The 23,379-nt window shown below is 43.6% G+C and overlaps 1 protein-coding gene and 1 long non-coding RNA gene across 3 annotated transcripts; one reads left to right on the top strand and one right to left on the bottom strand.

The window, feature by feature from the left end:
• The first annotated feature begins 3,817 nt into the window (after positions 1-3,817).
• LOC143832747 (uncharacterized) lies at positions 3,818-10,987 on the top strand. Of its 2 annotated transcripts, none has more exons than XR_013229390.1 (3): positions 3,818-4,406; positions 4,855-5,071; positions 10,483-10,987. It is a non-coding gene; the product is annotated as an uncharacterized LOC143832747 (long non-coding RNA). The 2 variants fall into 2 exon arrangements; XR_013229391.1 differs by having other exon boundaries at positions 4,318-4,358.
• A 1,227-nt stretch (positions 10,988-12,214) lies between these two features.
• Positions 12,215-23,377, bottom strand: SCO1 (synthesis of cytochrome C oxidase 1). Its single transcript, XM_077327598.1, has 6 exons — positions 23,163-23,377; positions 21,098-21,188; positions 18,112-18,309; positions 15,102-15,194; positions 14,845-14,960; positions 12,215-12,945 (listed from the first exon to the last, which is right to left on the bottom strand). The coding sequence occupies exons 1-6, from the start codon at positions 23,310-23,312 to the stop codon at positions 12,814-12,816; spliced, it is 780 nt and encodes a 259-aa protein (XP_077183713.1). The 5' UTR covers positions 23,313-23,377; the 3' UTR covers positions 12,215-12,813.
• Between the last annotated feature and the right edge of the window lie 2 nt (positions 23,378-23,379).

Below are 23,379 nucleotides of genomic sequence, written 5' to 3'. Positions count from 1 at the left end.
TTTCTTGATGAAAGCCTACTAGCACCTGATGGAGTGCACTTATCAAAGTTGGGGAAGAATGTGTTTGGCAGGAACCTGGGGAGATTCATCAGGAGAGCTTTAAACTGAAGCCACAAGGGGAAGGAGACGTTCAGCATAGGGAGTGTAAGGAAGGAGACCGATCGGGGGCAGCCCAACCAGGAAGGCCAGCTCATAGGGAACCAAAAGTAAAAGGATTCAGATGCCTTTATACTAATGTCCAAAGCATGGGCAATAAGAAGGAAGAGCTGGAACTTCTCATGCTGATGGAAAGGTATGATCTAGTGGGCATCACAGAAACTTGGTGGAATGATTCTCATGACTGGAATGTAATAGTGGATGGATATGAACTGTTCAGAAAAAACAGAATAGATCGAAGAGGAGGAGGAGTGGTACTGTATGTGAGGAAAGGGCTTACCTGTCAGGAAATTCTAGTGAAGGAGAGTATATCTACAGTGGAAAGCATCTGGGTGAAAATAAGCGAGGGGAAAACAAACAGTGTGGTGGTTGGTGTCTGCTACCGACCGCCGGACCAATGAGAGGATGTGGATGCTGCACTTTGTGAGCAGCTTGAGAAAATATCCAAGCGTCAGGACCTTGTCATCATGGGTGACTTCAATTTCCCAGATGTGTGCTGGGAAACAAACTCTGCAAAGCGTCCTCAGTCATTCAAGTTTCTGACCTGCCTGGCTGACAATTTCATTTATCAAATGGTAGATGAACCCACAAGAGGTTCAGCCATACTGGACTTAATACTGACCAACAGGCAAGAGTTGGTGGATGAGGTGAAGGGGGTGGGGACTCTAGGGGGAAGTGACCATGTCCTCACAGAATTCCTTTTGAGATGGGGAGCCAAGGAAGCTTGTAGCCAGACGTGGATGTTGGATTTTCATAGGGCAAACTTTAATAAACTCAGAGACATGATGGGTGTCATACCATGGACGAGAATGCTGGAAGGGAAGGGAGCATGTGAAGGGTGGGTGCTACTCAAACAAGAGCTATTGCATGCTCAATCAATGACTATCCCAGAAAGACGAAAACACTGCAGGAGCTCTAAGAAGCCTATTTGGATGAACAGAGAACTTCAAGAGGAACTAAAAAAGAAAAGGGAGATGTTCAGGAAATGGAGGGAAGGACAGAGCTCTAAAGAAGAGTACCTACAGGTTACTAGGCACTGTAGATCAATCATCAGAAAGGCCAAAGCTGAGAGTGAGCTAAGATTGGCCAGGGAAGCCCACGGCAATAAGAAAAGATTTTTCAGTTATTTGAGGAGCAAACCTAAAGCAATGGAGGCAATAGGCCCACTGTTGGGTGCGGATAGACAAACTCTAACGGAGGATGCAGAGAAAGCAGAACTCTCAGCGCCTATATTACATCTGTTTTTTCCCACAGGTCAAAGGGTTTAGGCACATCTAGAGATGGCAGTAGCCAAGAGATAGTGTCTGGGTGGCAGGTTGACATGGACAGAGAGGTTGTGGAGAGGCATTTAGCTGCACTGGATGAGTTCAAATCCCCTGGGCCGGATGAAATGCACCCAAGAGTGCTTAAAGAACTTTCCGGAGAACTTGCAGAACCCTTGTCCATCATCTTCAGGACCTCTTTAAGGACTGGAGATGTCCCGGAGGACTGGAAGAGAGCAAACGTTATTCCGATCTTCAAAAAAGGGAGGAAGGATGACCCGGGAAACTACAGACCAGTGAGTCTGACCTCTGTTGTGGGGAAGATAATGGAGCAGATATTAAAGGGAGCGATCTGCAAACATCTGGAGGACAATTTGGTGATCCAAGGAAGTCAGCCTGGATTTGTCTCCAACAGGTCCTGTCAGACCAACCTGGTTTCCTTTTTTGACCAAGTGACAGGTTTACTGGATCGTGGAAATTCGGTTGATGTCGTTTACTTGGATTTTAGTAAAGCTTTTGATAAGGTTCCCCATGATGTTCTGATGGACAAATTGAAGGACTGCAATCTGGATTTTCAGATAGTTAGGTGGATAGGGAATTGGTTAGGGAACCACACTCAAAGATTTGTTGTCAATGGTGTTTCATCAGACTGGAGGGAGGTGAGTAGCAGGGTATCTCAGGGATCGGTCCGGTACTTTTTAACATATTTATTAATGATCTAGATGAGGGACTACTCATCAAGTTTGCAGACGACACCAAATTGGGAGGACTGGCAAATACTCCGGAAGACAGAGACAGAGTTCAACGAGATCTGAACACAATGGAAAAATGGGCAAATGAGAACAAGATGCAATTTAATAAAGATAAGTGTACAGTTCTGCATCTGGGTCAGAAAAATGAAAAGCATGCCTACTGGATGGGGGATACGCTTCTAGGTAACACTGCGTGTGAACGAGACCTTGGGGTACTTGTGGATTGTAAACTAAACATGAGCAGGCAGTGTGATGCAATGGTAAAAAAGGCAAATGCCATTTTGGACTATATCAACAGGGGCATCACATCAAAATCACAAGATGTCATAGTCCCATTGTATACGGCACTGGTCAGACCACACCTGGATTACTGTGTGCAGTTCTGGAGGCCTCACTTCAAGAAGGACGTAGATAAAATTGAAAGGGTAGTCAGAGTAGTTCAGCAGTGGAATAGGCTGCCTAAAGAGGTGGTGAGCTCCCCCTCACTGGCAGTCTTCAAACAAAGGTTGGATACACACTTTTCTTGGATGCTTTAGGACAGTGGTCCCCAACCTTTTTGTCACCGGGGACCGGTCAACACTTGACAATTTTACTGAGGCCCGAGGGGGGGGGTAGTCTTTTGCCGAGGGACTTTGCCACCACCTGAGCCCCTGCTCCACTTGCTTTCCCACTGGTGCCCCTGACTTCCCATCGCCTGCTGGGGAGCGCTGCCAGCAGCAACTGCGCAGTGCAACGCTGAGGGAAAGCACCAGCCATGGCAGCCACTGGAGAGCACCAAAGGTGAGCTGGCAGCAGAGTGACAGGGCAGCCCCCGAGGCAGCAGCTGGGGAGGAGGACAAGGAGGAGCCACGGCCCGGTACTGACTGATCCACGGACCGGCACCGGTCCCTGGACCGGGGGTTGGGGACCATTGCTTTAGGATGCTTAGGGCTGATCCTGCGTAGAGCAGGGGGTTGGACTAGGTGGCCTGTATGGCCCCTTCCAACTCTATGATTCTATGATTCACTTGATTACTTGGTGGCAGAATTTCAGAAATAAAACTGAAAGTTTTAAAGTAAATCTTTGAGCTCTTTTAACAGATTGTTATCAGCAAAGCTGGGTAGCTTGAGTGTCCCCTTCTGACTGATTAGTGTATGACATACAGAGACAAAGGGCAGGAAAAAGAGCGGTCTCCTTCCCACTGACTTTGACTCCCTAGTTATTTGTAGCACTTTATGGAAAGTAGAAGGCGTGCCAGAAGGAATTCATTTCCCCCCTTGGAATGCAGCAGTTGTTCCTTAGTGTAAGAAGATACCCAATGGTCCAAGCCAAGAAAGTGCTGACAAAAGTAAAACTCTAAAGGGCAGAGAGCAGGAATGAGGTGATTGGCTTAAGAATAGGCTCCCCTTCATCTCACACCCGATAAAGAATTGAGTTTGTGTGAAGACAGTCACATTGTTGATAGTGCCTTTCTTGGCATTGAGGTAGGCATTCTTCCCCTCCTACCATGGTGTAGATGAGAATGGTATGAACATACATCTTTTTAAAAACAGTCTCCCTGGTCATAGCTAAGAGGAGAGACCAAAACTGGACTCTGTTTCAATGTTCATGTCAAGGACAGTGATGTCATTTCTGGGTTTTCTGGAACATCCTGCCTTATCAGACAATTCTAGTTGTCTGGAACAGGGAAGATTTCACATACTACAATCAGTAGCATAAGAGCACCTAACTTCCTTAGCAAGAGCTCTGGAAAGATTAGATTCATCCATCAGGGCTTGCAGCTCATACTTAGGGGTAGATAACCAAAGAATGGGTGACTCTCACATTTCTTCGTGAATGCTAGTGCTACAGCTGACCCAAAGAATACAAAAGGTGGCTTTCAAAGATCTGTACATTGATCTTGCACAACACGAATCTCTGATTCCTTGTCAAGTCATCAACTTCAATACTCCATTATTTGACCATGCTGAAATGGTCACCGTGAGCATCTATTCCCTTGAATCACTCTCTTGAGCATGCGTCCCCAACATGGCCATTGGTGCCATGGTGCCCAAAAGCTTTCCTGTTCCCTGCCAAGTGATTTTAGAAAGTGGGTGGTGCCAGCTGGGCTTTTGCCCAGCAGGGCTTCTAATTGGCTGTACAGATTGTTAAAAATGTTGCTTTGACAGCAGCTGCCACCACATCACCATGATCTTCATGGAAACTGAAGGTAAGAGGGGCATATACAAGAGCCTCTGGAGAAGGATGGGGTAGAAAGGTAATAAAGATGTTTAAAAATAATATCTATTTTTTAAAGCATTCTGTTAACTATGCTCTGCATGCAACATTGAAGTGTTACTCTTTCAGTTATGTGTAATATTTTGCAGTTGGCTCCACCTCCTATCACAGGCATTTTGAAGTTGCATCCATCACTCTGTCAGAATTCCAAAGGTTCCAACAGGCTCAAAATGGCTGGAGACCCCTAATCTTGAGCAGCATGGCAAACTACCCTTTTAGAGGATATGTTTAAAGATATTAAGCACATCTGCCAATGTGCCTTCCTGATTACACTTTGTACAGCCTTTCTCTCCTGTTCCAGAATTAAGTTCAGCAATTAAAGCTATCTGACCTCCATTTAACTGTCACACAGAGCTCTATTTTACATGGTTATTGCTTGATAACCCTTATGGTTAGCTTTTTGATCCATATGTCTCTCTCTTTTGTAGGACCAGAAGAATTCTTTAAGAGCATCTGAATGTGTATCGCTTTTGAACAGCACTTTGAACAGCCCCATCATAGATACATGCTACAAAACCTGCTACAATGAAGTATTTGTTCCACAAATGAATGTAGCCTGTGGAAACAAACCTGCCATCCTCATGGAAAGAGTTTTTTTTTTTCCTCCAGAGGCCATGACAGTATTTAATGCCTTCCCAATAAGAGGTTGTGCCTTCTTTCAACATTTTCAGACTATTTTCACATATGTAGCAGTCTTACTCTAAATATCACACAACCCCCTCCCTTCCTTTTATCTTCCTATTGTTCTACCAAAAGGTTCAAAATGCCAGGCCTTTCTGGATAAAAGAGTATTGTTAGAAAATGTATTTTTATTTAGATTTATTTATTTAGATTTCTATACCACCCATTTATGTACATACATTTGTTCTATAAGATCACTACAAAAAATTTTAATGTCTCATGTTCTGATCATTTTTGCTTCCTGGTGTTGAAGCCTCATATTATAAGAAATCAGGTAGCCCCACTGGCACATCAAAATTTAATAAACTTACATGCTACACAAGTCCATGTAGTTGGGACGGTTGATTTGAACTTGTAATACTAACATTTAGTCTCAATTCATGCCATTTGTGAATGCTCTTAACCAGAGCCACTGTGGCACCTTTTGCTGTCCCAGTTCCCATAGAAATAATTTTTCAAAACACATTTTTGCCCATTGTGAGTGAAATTTATAGAACATAGGGCACTGGCATGTCATCCATGGAAGGTCTTGGACACTCACTTTATTTGCTAGTAGCAGCAAGACAAACCTTTTTAGAAGTTATTTTCTGAAAGTTAATGTAACTGTAAACTGCTATGCAGAATGGCTGTTTCATGTACCATTTTGTTTCTAATATTTCAGTTCAGTGGTCATCAGTAAATTGTGAGATTGTAGGAGCCCACTGTTTACTCATAAATGGCTTTTAGTGCTCTGGCCAACACTCCTCATCAGGTGTTCAGTGCTGACAGGAGGGGGGTGTTTCGCATTCAGTGTAAAACAGGCGGTAGGGCCTGGAGCTATGAGCTCTTTGAGTCAAGGTGTATCCTGGTCCCATTAGTTGTTTGGAGCTGCACCAAAGCTCTGATTTATCTCAGGAATTAGATCTCATCAACATACCTTGTTTTAGCCTAACTTTGGATTTCCTTTGGATGCTGCAAGCTGACTCTAGTGTTTCCGCATTTGGGTTACCCACCCCCTTATTTCCCAGGCGGAAATTCATGACATGCTTTCCGCATTGAGTCCAATGGGGACAGCCTCCCATCATGCTTTGCTCCCTTCCCCTTTTCCAAAAATGTGTTTTGCAAAATGGTGCCTGCTTGCACCTTGGTTTTCATTGTGCCTCTTAATCCCACCATTCTGCACTGTTGATCGCCTCCCCCCAAAGTGTCCTGAATGTAATTTTAAAAAATGGAGTCATAATGTTATAACACTGCTGTGTAAGACTGCAAAACTGCTTTTATTTTAAACTTAGAAACAGCGTTGTAACATGATCACCGCTTTTTGGAAAAAAAGCAATTTGTTGAGAATGGAGTGGGGAGGGAGGACAACGATGAGCAAAGGGGGTGTTCCCAAATGACTCAAAATAGTGGGTGTGGGGAAAAACCCAATTGCATGCATTTCTGCATTTGGCAGCTCCAAATTAGACCTCATTAATCCCTGCTTCCCCCTTCAAGGATCGCTGCCTTGTTGTGGCAAGGGGGCTTGCGTAGTTCAGTGAAGCTATGAGCTATGCCGTGCAGGGCCACCCAAGACGGGCAGGTCATAGCTGAGAGCTCTGACAAAAGGTGATCCACTGGAGAAGGCAATGGCAAACCACTCCAGTATCTTTGCCATGAAAACTCTATGGACAGTTCCAATAGGCATAACGATATGACGCTGGAAGATGAGCCCCTCAGGTCGGAAGGTGTCCAATATGCTACTGGGGATGAGCAGACGGCTAGTACGAGTAGCGCCAGAATGAATGAAGCGGCTGGGCCAAAGCCGAAAGGACGCTCAGTTGTGGAAGTAACTGGTGGCGAAAAGACAGTCCGATGCTGTAAAGATTTTTATTCCATAGGAACCTGGAACGTCAGATCCATGAATCAAGGCAAGCTGGACGTGGTTAAACAAGAAATGAGAAGACTGAACATCGACATTTTAGGAATCAGTGAACTAAAATGGACAGGAATGGGTGAATTTAATTCAGATGACCATCAGGTATACTACTGTGGACAAGAATCTCACAGAAGAAATGGAGTAGCATTCATAATCAATAAGAGAGTAGGAAAAGCAGTCTTGGGATACAATCCCCAAAATGACAGAATGATCTCAGTTCGAATCCAAGGCAAACCATTCAACATCACAGTGATCCAGGTCTACGCCCCAACCACTGCTGCTGAAGAGGATGAAGTTGATCAGTTCTATGAAGCCCTACAACACCTTCTAGAAGCAACGCCCAAAAATGATGTGCTTATCATCATGGGGGATTGGAATGCTAAAGTAGGAAGCCAAAAGATAACCGGGATAACAGGCAAGTTTGGCCTTGGAGTACAAAATGAAGCAGGGCACAGGCTGGTAGAATTTTGTCAAGAGAATACAATGGTCATAGCAAACACTCTTTTCCAGCAACCCAAGAGACGACTCTACACATGGACATCACCAGACGGTCAACACAGAAATCAGATTGACTATGTGCTCTGCAGCCAAAGATGGAAAAGTTCTATCCAGTCAATAAAAACAAGACCAGGAGCTGATTGTGGTTCAGATCATGAGCTTCTTGTTGCAAAATTTAGGCTTAAATTGAAGAAAGTAGGGAAAAGCACTAGGCCACTCAGGTATGAACTAAATCATATCCCTGACGAATACACAGTGGAGGTGACAAATAGATTTAAGGAATTAGATCTGATAGACAGAGTGCCTGAAGAACTATGGACGGAGGTTCGCAACATTGTACAAGAGGTAGCAACTAAAACCATCCCAAAGAAAAAGAAATGCAAGAAATCAAAATGGCTGTCTGAGGAAGCTTTACAAATAGCTAAGGAGAGAAGGGAAGTGAAAGGCAAGGGAGAAAGAGAAAGATACACCCAATTGAATGCAGAATTCCAGAGAAAAGCTAGAAGATATAAGAATGCCTTCTTAAATGAACAGTGCAAACAAATAGAAGAAAACAATAGAATGGGGAGGACCAGAGATCTTTTCAAGAAAATTGGAGATATGAAGAGAACGTTTCATGCAAAGATGGGTATGATAAGGGACCAAAATGGTAGGGACCTCACAGAAGCAGAAGAGATCAAACAAAGGTGGCAAAATTATACAGAAGAACTATACAAGAGCGAGCTTAACATCCCTGATGACCACAATGGGGTAGTTACTGACCTGGAGCCAGACATCCTGGAATGTGAAGTCAAATGGGCCTTAGGAAGTCTGAGCAACAATAAAGCTAGTGGTAGTGACAGCATTCCAGTTGAACTATTCAAAATCTTAAAGGACGATGCAGTAAAAGTGCTACACTCAATATGCCAGCAAATTTGGAAAACTCAACAATGGCCACAGGATTGGAAAAGGTCAGTTTACATTCCAATCCCAAAGAAGGGCAATGCCAAAGAATGTTCAAACTACCGCACCATCGCACTAATTTCTCATGCTAGCAAAGTTATGCTCAAAATCCTACAAGCTAGGATCCAGCAATATGTGGACCGAGAACTTCCAGAAGTACAGGCAGGATTTCGAAGAGGCAGAGGAACTAGAGATCAAATTGCCAACATACGCTGGATCATGGAGAAAGCTAGGGAGTACCAGAAGAACGTCTACTTCTGCTTCATTGACTATGCTAAAGCCTTTGATTGTGTGGAGCACAACAAACTGTGGCAAGTTCTTAAAGAGATGGGAATACCAGAGCATCTTATTTGTCTCTTGAGAAATTTATATGCAGGTCAAGAAGCAACAGTGAGAACTGAACATGGAATCACTGACTGGTTCAAAATTGAGAAAGGAGTTCGGCAAGGCTGTATACTGTCGCCTTGCCTATTTAACTTGTATGCAGAGCACATCATGAGAAATGCGGGATTAGAGGAGTCACAAATTGGGATCAAGATTGCAGGGAGAAATATCAACAACCTCAGATATGCAGATGAGAAATTTATATGCAGGTCAAGAAGCAACAGTGAGAACTGAACATGGAATCACTGACTGGTTCAAAATTGAGAAAGGAGTTCGGCAAGGCTGTATACTGTCGCCTTGCCTATTTAACTTGTATGCAGAGCACATCATGAGAAATGCGGGATTAGAGGAGTCACAAATTGGGATCAAGATTGCAGGGAGAAATATCAACAACCTCAGATATGCAGATGATACCACTCTAATGGCAGAAAGTGAAGAGGAACTAAAGAGCCTGTTGATGCGGGTGAAGGAGGAGAGTGCCAAAGTTGGCTTGAAACTCAACATCAAGAAAACAAAGATCATGGCATCCGGCCCTCTCAATTCCTGGCAAATAGAAGGGGAAGAAATGGAGATAGTGACAGATTTTATTTTCCTGGGCTCCAAGATCACTGCAGATGGGGACTGCAGCAAAGAAATTAAAAGACGCTTGCTCCTGGGGAGGAAAGCTATGGCAAATCTAGACAGCATCCTAAAAAGCAGAGACATCACCCTGCCAACAAAAGTGCGTTTAGTCAAGGCTATGGTCTTCCCAGTTGCAATGTATGGCTGCGAAAGTTGGACCATAAGGAAGGCCGAGCGTCAAAGAATTGAGGCTTTTGAACTCTGGTGCTGGAGAAGACTCTTGCGAGTCCCTTGGACTGCAAGGCGAACAAACCAGTCAGTCCTAGAGGAGATCAGCCCTGACTGCTCTTTAGAAGGCCAGATCCTGAAGATGAAACTCAAATATTTTGGCCACCTCATGAGAAGGAAGGACTCCCTGGAGAAGAGCCTAATGCTGGGAGAGATCGAGGGCAAAAGAAGAAGGGGACGACAGAGAATGAGGTGGATGGATGGAGTCACTGAAGCAGTAGGTGCAAACTTAAATGGACTCCGGGGAATGGTAGAGGACAGGAAGGCCTGGAGGATCATTGTCCATGGGGTCGCGATGGGTCGGACACGACTTCGCACATAACAACAACAACAATCCCTGCTTTAAAAAATGAAAACTGGTTTTCTGGGGATTCCTTTGCTGTGGGGCAAGTGAGGGGGCAATTCAGGTCTGCGCCTGAAGAGGCGAATTTCAGTGCAGAAATGGGGGGGGAAAACAATTCTTTAAAAATGCAAATCCAAACGATATCCCTGGTGTGGAAACAGTCTGACCTTTTCTGCATGGCAATGGCTACTCCGCTGCCAATTCCTTGTGACGGGGCAATTAGCTATGCCGCTTCCCAGGTTCCTACGGGGGAAGATTTTCCCCACCCAATCTGGCCTGCCCCGGATTACTGCCTCCACAACTCAGCTGGGATGGAGACGTTCTGCTGTGCTTTGCAGCAGCAGGGGTTATTTTCACGAAGGTGGGATTGCATTACTGCACAATCCCACCTTCATGAAAATAAGAGAAATGTCCCAGTCAACTCTGCACTGTCAAGCTGACTGAGGCAATTTTTGTCCCTTGCAGGATGCAGTAGAAGAGGAAGATCTGAATGCTCTTAAAGAATTCTTCTGGTCCTATAGAGACATATGGATCAAAAAGAGGATGGCCTGAATCTTCTCCTTCCACACGGACCTGCCCTGGGCGCTCATGATGAAAAAGGGAATGTGGAAAAAGCATAGGGGCAGACACTAGCCCTCTGCCTAGCCTTCCTGAGGGGGAAGATGTAGCGATTAAACGGGGATGAATTGTCCTGCACACTACACTGTCAGTTCATAAACAAATTCCTATATTTGCTTGGAATGGTTCAGCTTACAAGAGCTGCAAACCTAAAGCTTGTATGAAAACCAGGGAAGTTTGTTTTTATGAGATATTTAAAATCCACTCTTTTTGATAAAAGTTTGTCAGCACCTGCAGCTGCTATATGTAAAGGTTTTTACTCTTAAAATATATATAATTATATTTGCATTGTTGGGAATTACTTCCTTTAAATTGTTTTTATGACGCCATTAAGGGTACTTTGAATCTGAAATTCAATAAAGTCTGCCTAGGATCCCGCAACTGAAAACAAGGCCTCTTCTACCGCAGTCTCTGCATTGTGACTGGGTTGCGAGGCTGCAATGGGACTCCAATAACCAACCCTGGAAAATCCTTTTTGTGGTGTTATCAGAATTTGTATGGCATTTTCAAGAGCCGTTCTTGGACTGTCTAGAAGTTAGGTAGTTTCCATTTCCAGTGGGACTGAACTCAGACATCCAAACAGTTAGGAACAGGAATGTAGAGCCATGGTAAATTCAGATACTCAAGTAAACTGCATATTTTTGGTTAAAGAATTTTAAATACTATATATAAAGTTCAAATACGTATCTTTGGTTCACTTCTCTGTGTCTGTTAGGGATAACAACCCTGCTCACACATGCCTAGAAAAAGAGATAAACCACAAGAGTTAAACTCCAGTTCATCTACTTTAGTAGCTTGAATCCTTCCGAGGTATCAAATGGTCTTCTCTCTCTGACATATACAGGCAATGTAAAGGGGAAAGAGCTGCCACTGCATAGAATCCTTAACAGCTGAGAATGAAGGTTAAATTCTGCAAAAGTCGCAAAAGCACTTGCTGCAAATTGACCCAAGGAAATTCTTAGTGGACACTTGGTAAAAAAAGAAGGCAGTCTCCTTTAATCTATCAGGCATGTCAGAAGCAGAGAAGATATTTCAGGTCCATGGGAATCTTCTTATATTACGATGTCTCTTGCTGATGAAACCCTGCTACATTCCAAAGGAATGGCCCCTTTTCAGACACACGCTGTTCAAAACAAAGACATACATGCAGGCCAAGGACTCAGAGAGGAGGGCCAAATGAAGCAGATGCACAGCAGCCTGCCACAGCAGCCTTCCCCAGAGAAGTTCCTCCAGTTACTCAAATGCTGTGAAAGATTTTTGTCAACATGACCATTTGTTCATGATGAACATGATAGTGTACATTCTGCATCCTATAAGCTAAGGAGCAGGCCAACAAGCCTTTCCTCCTCTTCAGAGCCATGGGTATTTGTGGCAAACTGAGTGCAGTTGGGTACTGTGCAATCCTCTATCATCAGAAGATTAAGCTTGTCAGGTATATTTAGGACATTCATCCAGACTCTGCTGATTTTGCCTCAGTCAGTGGAATATCAGCCAACTCAGAAAGCACTGGAGACAAATGAGTCATGCTTTAAAAATCTAGATTCACTTTACCAAATGTGAAATGTTAAGATAGCACAAGTTCTATGTTACTCTCTTTATTTCATCATCTGCACAGTCAATGTGATTTGTAATACACTATATACATGATCAATGTAGTTTACATTCAATTACCCTTTATCATGTTACTTAGCCCTCTATTGCCATATGTCGCAGTTTCAAAAAACCAACAATAGTTTCTACAGCTGTGAAGGAGTGCTTCTTTGGAAGTTATGCTGAAGCTGTAGTCCTACTCTCTGATGATGCTCAGTTGCCAGAAAGGCTGGTCCTGTGAGAAGTACCTTCAGTCCCATTGGGATTTGCCTCTTACTCCACAGGTGTCTATTCAAGTGGGAAAAGATTCCAAGGCTTCCATGCCCCACATTTAGAAGCATTCATCTTTTAAGAGGAAATGCTTCATTGATGGTCCCTCTTCACGTTTAACAAATGCAAATTTAAGGCAAATTCAAAGAAAAGCATTCTACCACATAGGTTTATTTCCATGTATTCTTATTTAGTCCAGGTTAAAGCCTGTGGCATAACTTTTGTTGCAATTCAAGGCCATATGCTAAGTGAAAAGACAAACTGCTTCCACGACTCTGCTTCCGCTTGCTTGCCTCATAGTTCAAAACTTGTTGTCCCTTAGCTCGGTTTATATTGTCTCATGTGCGCAGCGATTGAAGCTGCAATCTCTGAATTATTTTTGTTTTGGCCATAGTAATCAACAAAGCCCCCATCTGGCCCAATAAGATACATGATGATGGTGTGATCCACCTGCAAAAGAACACGCAAGACAAATTGAGAAGATACTCAGCAGCAAGACATCCGACTTGAGAAGGCCAACTAGATATCCCCAGATGTGCACCAAGGTCCATTCTGAACCACAATACATACACAAAACACAAAAGTGGTCTTCTGATACTAATTTCTGAGCATTATTCCTAACTATCAAACAGAAGTCTGGCTTAGCAAGTCTATTCCTTGTCTAATTATACAAGGAAAACCCTTGAGGGAATGCTCTCTCTTCCACTTTAGCCTACTGGCTGTTCCTAGAGATCTCCCTTCTGGAACCAGGAATATGCAAGTCCTCTTATTGCTACCCTCAACAGCAGAGCAAACCTTTGCTCATAATTTAGCGGAAATTAAATAAGGTAGCATATAGAGGGCCCTGCTAGCATTGCTCTAAGACAGGCTTTCCCTGTTTGTTTGTTTTTTTTACAGCCCTGGAAGTGTTTCCCAAATGGAAGGAAGTTAATTAATTTTTCAATATATTTTTTTTAAATTGTTAAACATTTATCATGCGATATGACCATATATTGCAAACTTAAAAGGACTCCAGGGAATGGTAGAGGACAGGAAGGCCTGGAGGATCATTGTCCATGGGGTCGCGATGGGTCGGACACGACTTCGCACATAACAACAACAACAACATGACCATATATGGTCATGTCGACCCACCCACCCCTCCCAAAATGGCCAATGATGGGCCTGAAGGGGGTGAGGTCCCAGGTAAGCATGTACCCAGCTATGCTTCCCAACCATATTCTGCATGATCGTGCCATTCCTGGGATGTCTCAAAGCCTGAATAATGTTTCAGGGGTTTCTCAATGGTTACAAAGCTGAGAAAGGCTTTTCTAAGAGCAACAAGATCACCACTGTATAATTGAGGTGGGGGGGGGGGAGAAAGCTACCTTTTTAGTTCTTGTTTAATCAGCATTACATGAATGTTTATTTTTCATTACTGTGGTGTCAACAGGTGAACTGACAACATGTTTGATATGCAAGGAGTACGAAGCTTGAACTTTTGGATAACTTCATTTTAAAACAGGAAACATCTAATCACCAGAAAATGATTTGTTAGGTGGCTCCCCCTCCTGGCTAAAGTGCTAATAATTGCTAATATCAGTATGAAGAACACACCACGAACAGCTCATAGTGAACCCTTTGGCAAGGAAAGGCTGCTGGGGATAAAGAGCTTTTCTACCTGGGCTTGTCATACAATACTATGGCCCTTTCAAGCTACATAAATATGCAAAGCAACACTTCTACTTTTTACCCTGAGCAGCAACACCTATCTCAATGGCACCTGGGCCAACTTACGCAGTTTATTTTATTTATTTCCGCTATAGTTTACCTTTCTAGATGAGACTCAAAGAGGATTACACAATGAAAATCAACAGACACAAGCAATGCAATAGGAATGGACTGCAAAATTATCACGGGAGTCCTTTGAACTTTAGTACACCAACAGCATCTGAAAATCTATAGTCCTGCATTGAAAGTGTTCTGGTCATGCAGAAGCTGGACCATTTCTGCACTGGAAGCTTCATGCTGGGCTGCAGGCTGGAGTCTGAGTTGGGGCAGGTTGCCCTGCCTCTTCCTACTCCTGCACAGGAGAGCATTTGGCCCAGAGTACCTCATTTGTCCAAGATTTGTGCTCCTGCATGGGAGCTGGGGCAACAAAGTTCCCAGTGCAAAATGGGTAAAGGCTCACTTCTTGTAATCCACCTTGAGCAGAATCTCTGGAAACGACAAGCAAACAATCTTCCATTCCTTCCCAACTGCCTATTAGCTTTGCTGCCCTTCATCTTAGCCCACACTCCTCAATCCCTTGCGTAGGCCTATCAAAGCTCCTTTACCTGTGATATAGCTGTGAAAATTATATGCACTTACAATATAGTCATTATCTTCATCTTTTGGCCCAGGGCTGTAATAGACACGGTATACTCGGGATACCTGATCAATCTGTTCCTTGGTCCCTGTCAGTCCAACCAGCTTGGGTGAAAACTCTTGAATAAGGGAGGGAAAATGGAGCTTGCATTAGAGGAATCAAATGATGCCCTCCCATTGCTGCAAAATTTAGTCTGGACATATAGTCGCAAAGTGACAGAATTAAGATGTACCAAACCCGATAAAGAGACTAACAGTACCTTTAACATATCTGGCAATGGCTTCTTTAGTGTCTCTTTCTGGATCAATGCTGATAAAGAGAGGGGTGACGTTTGGCAAAGACGGGATTCTATCTATCAACCAAAAATATAATAATTAATATCTCTACTGATCAGTCCCACCACCTCAGCTCTGATGAAAGATATGCTGGTGGGAACTCATTTGATCAAAGCCTTGTGGAATACCATGGTGTGTGTGTGTGTGACAAAATACACGGCATTTTCTAACCATCTTGAGTTGTGGCAATCCTTCAGACCCCATTTTGAAGAGTCGAGCTGGCCATGAGTTGATGTGCTCCTTCCTCACCTTACAAATCTTTCTTTTCGGGGTTTTATACAAGCTCTTTTGGATTTTTTAAATTTTTCTTTTTTAGCTCAAACCCTAATGATACTTGAATTAATAGACATTGGTTAGTTCTCTCTTACAAAGAACTACTAAAAGCCCGGATTTGAAGTGGACTTCCACATCTTGTTGAGAGGGAAAGTACAAACTGTAAATCTCAGCTTAGAAGCTTTGCAAAGCAATGGTTTAATTACAATTAACCACGGTTAGTGTGACGATCTAGTCATGAATCTCAAGGAAACAGATGGACTATAAATGGAGTAAATACCAAAATAGAAGGGATGCTTCAATAATAGCTAGGAAATTTAGAATGCTTTGCTTTAGGATGCTTTGGGCTGAGCCTGCGTTGAGCAGGGGGTTGGACTAGATGGCCTGTATGGCCCCTTCCAACTCTATGATTCTATGATTCTAAATACATCAGACTGGGACTGGAATCTAAAATTTGCAGTTGGCTTATCAATTAGTTAGTTTAATATGATATATGAACAGGAACAGCCTGGAGCTGCCCTCATTGCAACACAAACTGGAATACCAGGCAGTTCTTTGTGCAGGAGAGGAAAGATATGAATAGAAATGGGCATGAACAGGGAAAATACAGTTGGGTTCATGGTGTGCCTGGCCTGTGAACCACGAACTGTCGCAAACAAAACAGTCCAGTTTGTGATGGGGTGGAATGGTCCCCTGGTACTCTAAAGAGCCCCAACTTAAAGAGGCTGACTCACCTCCACTTGCTCTCCAAGTTTGGTGAGGATTGGATTTATGGGATCTGAGCTATGACACTCCCCAAGAAGCTGCCCCCAGGAAAAGAAGAAGAGTTGGTTCTTATATGCCACTTTTCTCTATCCGAAGGAGGCTCAAAGCGGCTTACAGTCACCTCCTCTTTCCTCTCCCCACAACAGACACCCTGTGAGGTGGGTGAGGCTGAGAGAGCCCTGATATCACTGCTCGGTCAGAACAGTTTTATCAGCCTTTTCAGATGAGGCTGAAAGAATTGTGAATGGCCCAAAGTCACACAACCAGATGCATGAAGAGGAGTGGGGAATCAAGCCTGATTCTCTAGACCGATTATGCATGAGGCTGATCACCGATTATGCACAAGGCTGATAATGGCAGCAGTAGGGCAGTCCCAATTATGCACCCTGCTGCTGCCATCCCAGCCCTGGCCTGGTCCAGCGCCCCGGAAGACCCACAACAAGGGAATGCGGAATCTTCCACGTTCCCTGGGATGCTGCGGGTGCTGGGTCGGGCCAGCCCCGTGCATAAGTGGAAGAGCCGGGCTTTTTGGCCTGGCCTTTCCCTCAATCTACGATGTCCCTGGAGGGACACGGCAAGCCTCTGTCGGCTCCGTGGAGCCGACCGGGGAATCCCCTCGCCCCCATCTTGGTCGGAGAGCGGCATGCTGCTCCCCGCCATTGTGCGATGGGGGCCCCATTCCCCCCACTCACCTCCTTGCTGCTGCTGCCTCCAGGCAGAGTCGGGCTTTCCAGCCCCGGAGTTGTGCATGTGTGTGTGCACCCCGCTACGCTAGGGCAGCCCGCATACTCTGGGGGATTCCTCCCCCGTGAGTACACGGGAAACGCCGGGGCATCCTGCCCTGGCACAATGCCTGGTGTGGCTGCGGCCGTGCATAATGGGTCCAAGAGTAGAGGATGCAGCTTTTACTCACTACACCAAACTGGCTCTCTTGTGAGCTTCTTTTTTAGCATGGCATTCAGTCAGCTATTTCACACTATATTTTAACCTGGTTTCACATCTCCCCATCATGCCTTATTTTGTTCTCCACTTTCTTCATAGAAAGAGTCAGGTCTGTTAGTTGCAAGGCTAATTTGGAGAGTCTTCTGTGGGACAAGTAGTAACCGGGGGGGGGGGGAGGTGGGATAGTTCAGTATATAACGTTCTAATTTTGAGGTCTCCCTTCCTAAGCAATGACAAACTGATGATTGATTGCATTTAGTAATAAATATATTGTTTCTAGACCCTGATGCTTCAGATCCATATAAATTTAATTATTCTGAAGAGTTATAAACATTGGGTAACATAGCAGACAGCTAGCACTACTCCAGCAGCATGATCAGTGGGAGGCCAAACAGAACCTTACAGGATGATTGTTCAAATATAATTTACAGACAACTGTTCTTGTCACTAATAGTAGTCCCATTTATAATCTACTGGCAACAGAAACATTATTTCTGAAACTTTTATAATCTACTGGCAACAGAAACATTATTTCTGAAAACATTTTGAGATCTTGAAATCTATGACTAACAGTATCAATAGAACATGCAGTCTAAGGTAAAGAATATAATAAATCATACATTTGAGAGTATTAGAATGTCATTTAAAATCACATATGGTACTTCATATAAGAACCTATGCCTAGTATATATATAAAAATAATCTAACCATTTATTTATTACTTATATTTCTATACCACCCTCCCCTGAGGCACAGGGCGGTTTATATACAACATTTGCTCATTTTCCACTGCAGATATCTTACTGCATTCTTTGCGAGGAAATTGACATATGAGAGAGAAGAATATGTAGTAATAACAGAACTTACAAAAAAATGTTCTTGTGCAAATCAAATAAGATTCTACTGCATGAACCTATTACAGGGAGAACTGTGGTTTCAGTTCAGTTTACTTACTGATTTCATTCACTGCCAGAATCATTTTTTCTAGCTCTTCTGGGCAGATATCAGGGCAGTGTGTAAAACCAAAGTATATTAACACCCATTGACCCAGATAGTCACGATCAGTCTTGGGTTGTCCTTCGTGATCAACAAGTGAGAAAGGGCCACCTAACAATGGCTTTCCTATGGCTCGTGTCCGCTTTTTCTCCAGCGCTGAAAACAGAATGGATGGTTATATGCTTGCAGTGTCACTAAAGAACATTTCAAAATAAACTGATATCGTATATATCCTTAACACTATTTCGCTCCCTTATATATTTGGGAAACAGCCTCCTGGGAAGAAACTGTTCGGGGCCCTGTCCGTCCAGGTCCACCCTGATTGACCCTTCCCCTCCAGCTCCCACCCTCCCTCCTTGCCTGCTAGAAGCCTTGTGGCTGCAGCCTCCATTGGCGCCCACGAGGAGAGAGGCCCGCAGGTACGTTCCTGCTAGGAGCGGTAGCAGGGTTTGCAGCCTCCCTGTGGGCCACAAAGCCCTGCTGCCGCTGGCAGTGGGGGGGGGGGGCTTTCCACTCACTGTAGCCCACTTTGCGGGCCAAAGGAAGCTGCAGCCACCCTATCACACCCTCCTGCCTGCCACCCTTTTCAAAATGGATTTGATACTAGTTTTCAATATAAAGATTTTAAAATGGGCTTTGATACTAGTTTTCTATATAAAGTTTTTAATTGTAAATTTTGAGGAGTGTTATACATTACCATGTACAAATTGGCAAAGGCAACCAACTCTCAGAATATTTATAACAATTCCCCACTTTCCTTTTTTCTTGGCTCAGCAGGCCAACTCCTTTCTCATTGTTTTGCTGTCTGCCCCTCCTTTTTCTTCAAATGTATGTATGTATGTATGCATGCATGCTGATCTGGTCTAATGAACTGAGAACAGACAAAAATCCTTCATTTGACTATATTGGATTATGGCACAAGAGAGGCTGATAATAATTCAAAACAAAGTGCTTTGTTTCATTTCAGGGGGGATGCTCATGCAGGTGTCAGGTTTAAATTTGGCAGGTGAACAGGCATAGGCATAAGGTATATAATCAATGCGTTTATCAGGTTAAAGTATCTGTTTAGTTGCTAAGGCATATATGTAAAACTATGGAGGGAAATCTCTTAGCAATCACTACTTAAATAAGCACAAGCCTCTTTGTTTCAAAACTTACTCAATTCCTCAGGGCCTGCAAGATGGTGCTTTTCCACCAGGCCTTTGGTTGAGGCCAGACTGCCAGTAACATTTAAGAACACCTCCCCCACCCCCTACTCTGGCAACCAAATATAGGAAAGTAATTGTGGGGAAGACTAGTAGCAAGGATGCAGATGAAGTTAGTTTTTAACTGTTTTAATATGATGTATACCACCCCAAGACGGCTGGGTCAAGAGGGACAGTCCTACAAATCAAATTATATATTAAAAATAATTAATGGTTCTTGAGAAAGTGGGAACATATACACAAGTTCCAATTTGCCTTCTTAAACACTTCCTTCTTTTACATCTTAAAAAAAACACTTTTTACTACCCAAATGAGAACCAAAGTGGCTTACAAATACCTTTGCCTTCCTCTCTCTACACAACAGACACCTTGTAAGCTAGACTGGGCTGAGAGAGCTCTAAGAGATCTGTTCTGTGAGAACAGCTCTAAGGAAACTTAGGTCCAAAGTCACCCAGTTGGCTGCATGCGGAGGAGTGGAGAATCAAAACCTTCATATTAGTGGTCACTGTTCTTAACTACTATACCATGCTCATTTTTACTAGGAGCTATTTCCCTCTGGGAAGGAGTAACTGGTATCATTTCGCTAATTCGGGATCCTCCTTGATCCTTTCACTTTGCTTAACTGAACTTCACTGTCCAAACTCCCGCTCCCAATGGCAATTCTTAAACTGACGTTCTCCACTGTTGAATTCCATTTGAATACCCTATCACTCAGGATTCTCAGACAGGGTTAAAGCATTAGCTATTGACTGTCTGTTACAACATCAAAAACAAAGTACTGGCAATAATGAAGAAAAGAAGCCTTACAAGTTCAGCTGGCATTTAAAATGTTAAGATATCGAAACAAATGATTTCATATTTAAAATAATAGATTAGAATTATAGATTGTAATCCTTAACACTATTTCGCTCCCTTATATATTTGGGAAACAGCCTCCTGGGAGGAGACTGTACGGGGGCCTGTCCGTCCAGGTCCTCCCTGATTGGCCCTCCTCCTCCAGCTGCCACCCTCTCTCTTTGCCTGCTAGAAGCCTTATGGATGCGGCCTCCATTGACACCCACGAAGAGAGAGGCAGTGACAGGGTTTTGCGGCCTCCAAATACGCTCCCGCTGGGAGGGTGCCGGGGGGTGGAATTTGCAGCATCCCTGCGGGCCACAGAGCCCTGTCGCCACTGCTACTTTGCTGTTTACCTGTACTTCTATGAATGGACGTAATTTTCATTTCATTGTATCTGAAAAGTGTACATGTACTTAAATGCTTATAACTTGAATAAAACTACGTTGGTCTTAAAGGTGCCACTGGACAAACTTTGTTCTATCAAATACTGAAATGCACTTTCTAAGATAGACTGCAAATTCCAAAACTGCAAGCAGATTCATTATTTCAAATTAGAACATCTAAATATACAGATTAAACTCATTCAGAAAATTGTTTGGATGAGAATGTAACAGGCTAATCTTGTAAAGATATAATAAAGAAATAATATACATATTAATATGTCATTAAATTAAATAGCTTATCATCTTTTTTAATTAAATAGCTTATGATCTTAAAATCTAAGAAAAGTGAGAGATTGCACTACATTGGGTTAACAAATTCTTAGGATTAACATCTAGAGAACTGTACTAGTGACAACCCTTTGTGCAAATTATCCCATGTTTAAGAAGGAAAACAACATGCCCACCCCAATACAGCAAACAGACTAGATTAAAAAAAACCCAACCCAGTGGTATACATACTGTCTTCTTTTTGTTTCTTGAGATATTTCATTACTGCAAGCAGTCCCCCACCAAAAGCACAAGTAATCGCCAGAGATTTCCAAGTCACAGGCTACTGGGAAAAAGAAACAGGAAGTACCTTTGTAAATACACATTTTTCTCGGCTACTGTTTATTCACAAAACTATTGTCCAAATAAACGCTTTCACAGACTCACTAATGATCTAACATCTTTTCCAGCCCAATGCAAATGCCCAGTACTCCTTTAAGTTCTCCTCTGTCTTTTATTCCCCCCATTCTCACCTTTGGGGTCCAAATACCACATCAGTGAGCAACTCAATTATGGAACAAACTCCTCAAACCTGCTCCCCTCACTTTCAAACTTTTGGAGGCAACTAACGGTGGTTTTATTTATGACTACATAAGTTAAGTTTACTAACTAGCAGTCCTGAATTGAAATCTTAAATTTTGAAGTGGTTTAAATGTGTTTTAGTTATGCTGCAAGTCACCAGTTCTGTAAGAAAAAAAAGGGAGCAAACCAATATTTTTAATTAAATAAACAGTGAGATAAGTACACAGGTACACTTTAACAGAGTCCAACAGGCCTCTGTCTGGACTGCTGTCACCACACTGTGAAAGTCATTTCAGAATGAAAACAGTATTTATTACATTTACTAGGGCTCAGGATGTGATATGCTTCCTGGCTTGGGAAAAGTTGATAAGTTACAACAACATTTCTACAGGGTCCATGGACACAACTGATCAGCCCTATCACTATAAGGCTATTCAAACAAGGGCTCGTTCGACACACATTGAATAACACAGTTTCAGTGCACTTTAGAAGTAGAATTTCCTGTTTACCTCAGGAAACTCCAGCTTTGAAAGCACATCAAAAGTTCATTATCAAATGTATGTGGAGTGAGCTCTGAGACCTTTCAACTTCAACCTTACTATTTTATTTCATTTATATACCCCCCTTCCCTGAAGGCTCAGGATAGTTTACATAAAACAGGAACAGTACAATTAACTCAGTTTATAGTGATGTGGTAACAATAACAATGACAACAAGATAGTGATAGTAATAAAACATTGTAGAATGGTAGAACACTAGAAACAATTATTAACTCGCACTGAGGACCAGTGTTTTTGGTGGATCTGTAATGACTGTCGGAAGGAGGCTTAAGGGTCAGTGGGAAGCAGTGGTTCAGATTAACCTCAACCAAATGCCTGGTGGAGAAGCTCCCTTTTGCAGGCTCTGCGGAACTGTTCACTTTCAGTCAGGGTCCTGATCTCCTCTGGGAGCTCATTCCACCAGGTGGGGGCCAGGATAGAGAAAGCTATGGCCCTGGTTGGGGTCAAGCGGGCTTCCTTGGAGCCAGGGAGAACCAGGAGGGTGGAAGCAGTAGAGTGCAAAGCTCTTTGAGGGGTGTGGGCAGAAAGGTGATCCCTTAGATATACTGGGTCCAGACCATGTATGGCCTTAAAGGTGATAACCAAAACCTTAAGCCTGATCCAGAATTCAACCGGAAGTCAACGCAGTTGTTGGAGGATGGGCTGGATGTGGGAACTCCGATGTTTTGTTGTGAGGACCCTGGCAGCTGCTTTCGGGACCAACTGTAGTTTCTGGATCAAGGATAAGGGCAGGCCAGCATAGAGCAAGTTGCAGTCCAGTCTAGAGGTGACCGTAACGTGGATCACTGTGGCTAAGTGTTCCGGGGACAAGTAGTGTGCTAGTAGTTTGGCTTAGCAAACTACTTGCTAAAGATAAGATCGGATTAAGAGCACAGCAGTTCATTGGTACTAATTCTGCACATGCTGGATAATAACTTTTCAATGCACTTTCAAAGTAGATTTTCTGTTTTGCACATTTCAAAAACACATTGAAAGTGTATGATCCAAGGTGTGCTGAATGAGTCCAGAATCCGTTATCCGACACTGCTTGTATCGAGATACAGATTATCACAAAGCCGGTTTCAATGGCGCTGATTGCGCGCAGGTATCGCTTTTCCAGCCCAAGTCCAAATAAACGACCTCTTCTGCCTGCGAAAGGGACCACACTGCCGAAGCGCCGCCCAGAACTTGCTCACCCCAAGTTTTCTGGAGCCGTGATGAGGCTTTTTGCCCAGCGGCTCTGTGGCCAAGCAGCGGGCAGGGGAACAACTGCATGCCCAGCAATATGGAGATCGCAACAGCCGCCCCGCCAGCAGCCGCGGGACGCTCCTGCACAAGGCGGCCATCCCTTCTCACCGGTCCTCGCTTCCGACCACTTCACTTCCGCTCTGCCCCCTTCTTCCCAGGGGCGTC

Source organism: Paroedura picta, chromosome 3 (genome assembly GCF_049243985.1).
Source record: "Paroedura picta isolate Pp20150507F chromosome 3, Ppicta_v3.0, whole genome shotgun sequence".
In the NCBI taxonomy this organism is placed as follows: domain Eukaryota; kingdom Metazoa; phylum Chordata; class Lepidosauria; order Squamata; family Gekkonidae; genus Paroedura; species Paroedura picta.
Note: the sequence above shows the minus strand (reverse complement) of the source record. Positions and strands in the feature narration are given on the sequence as shown.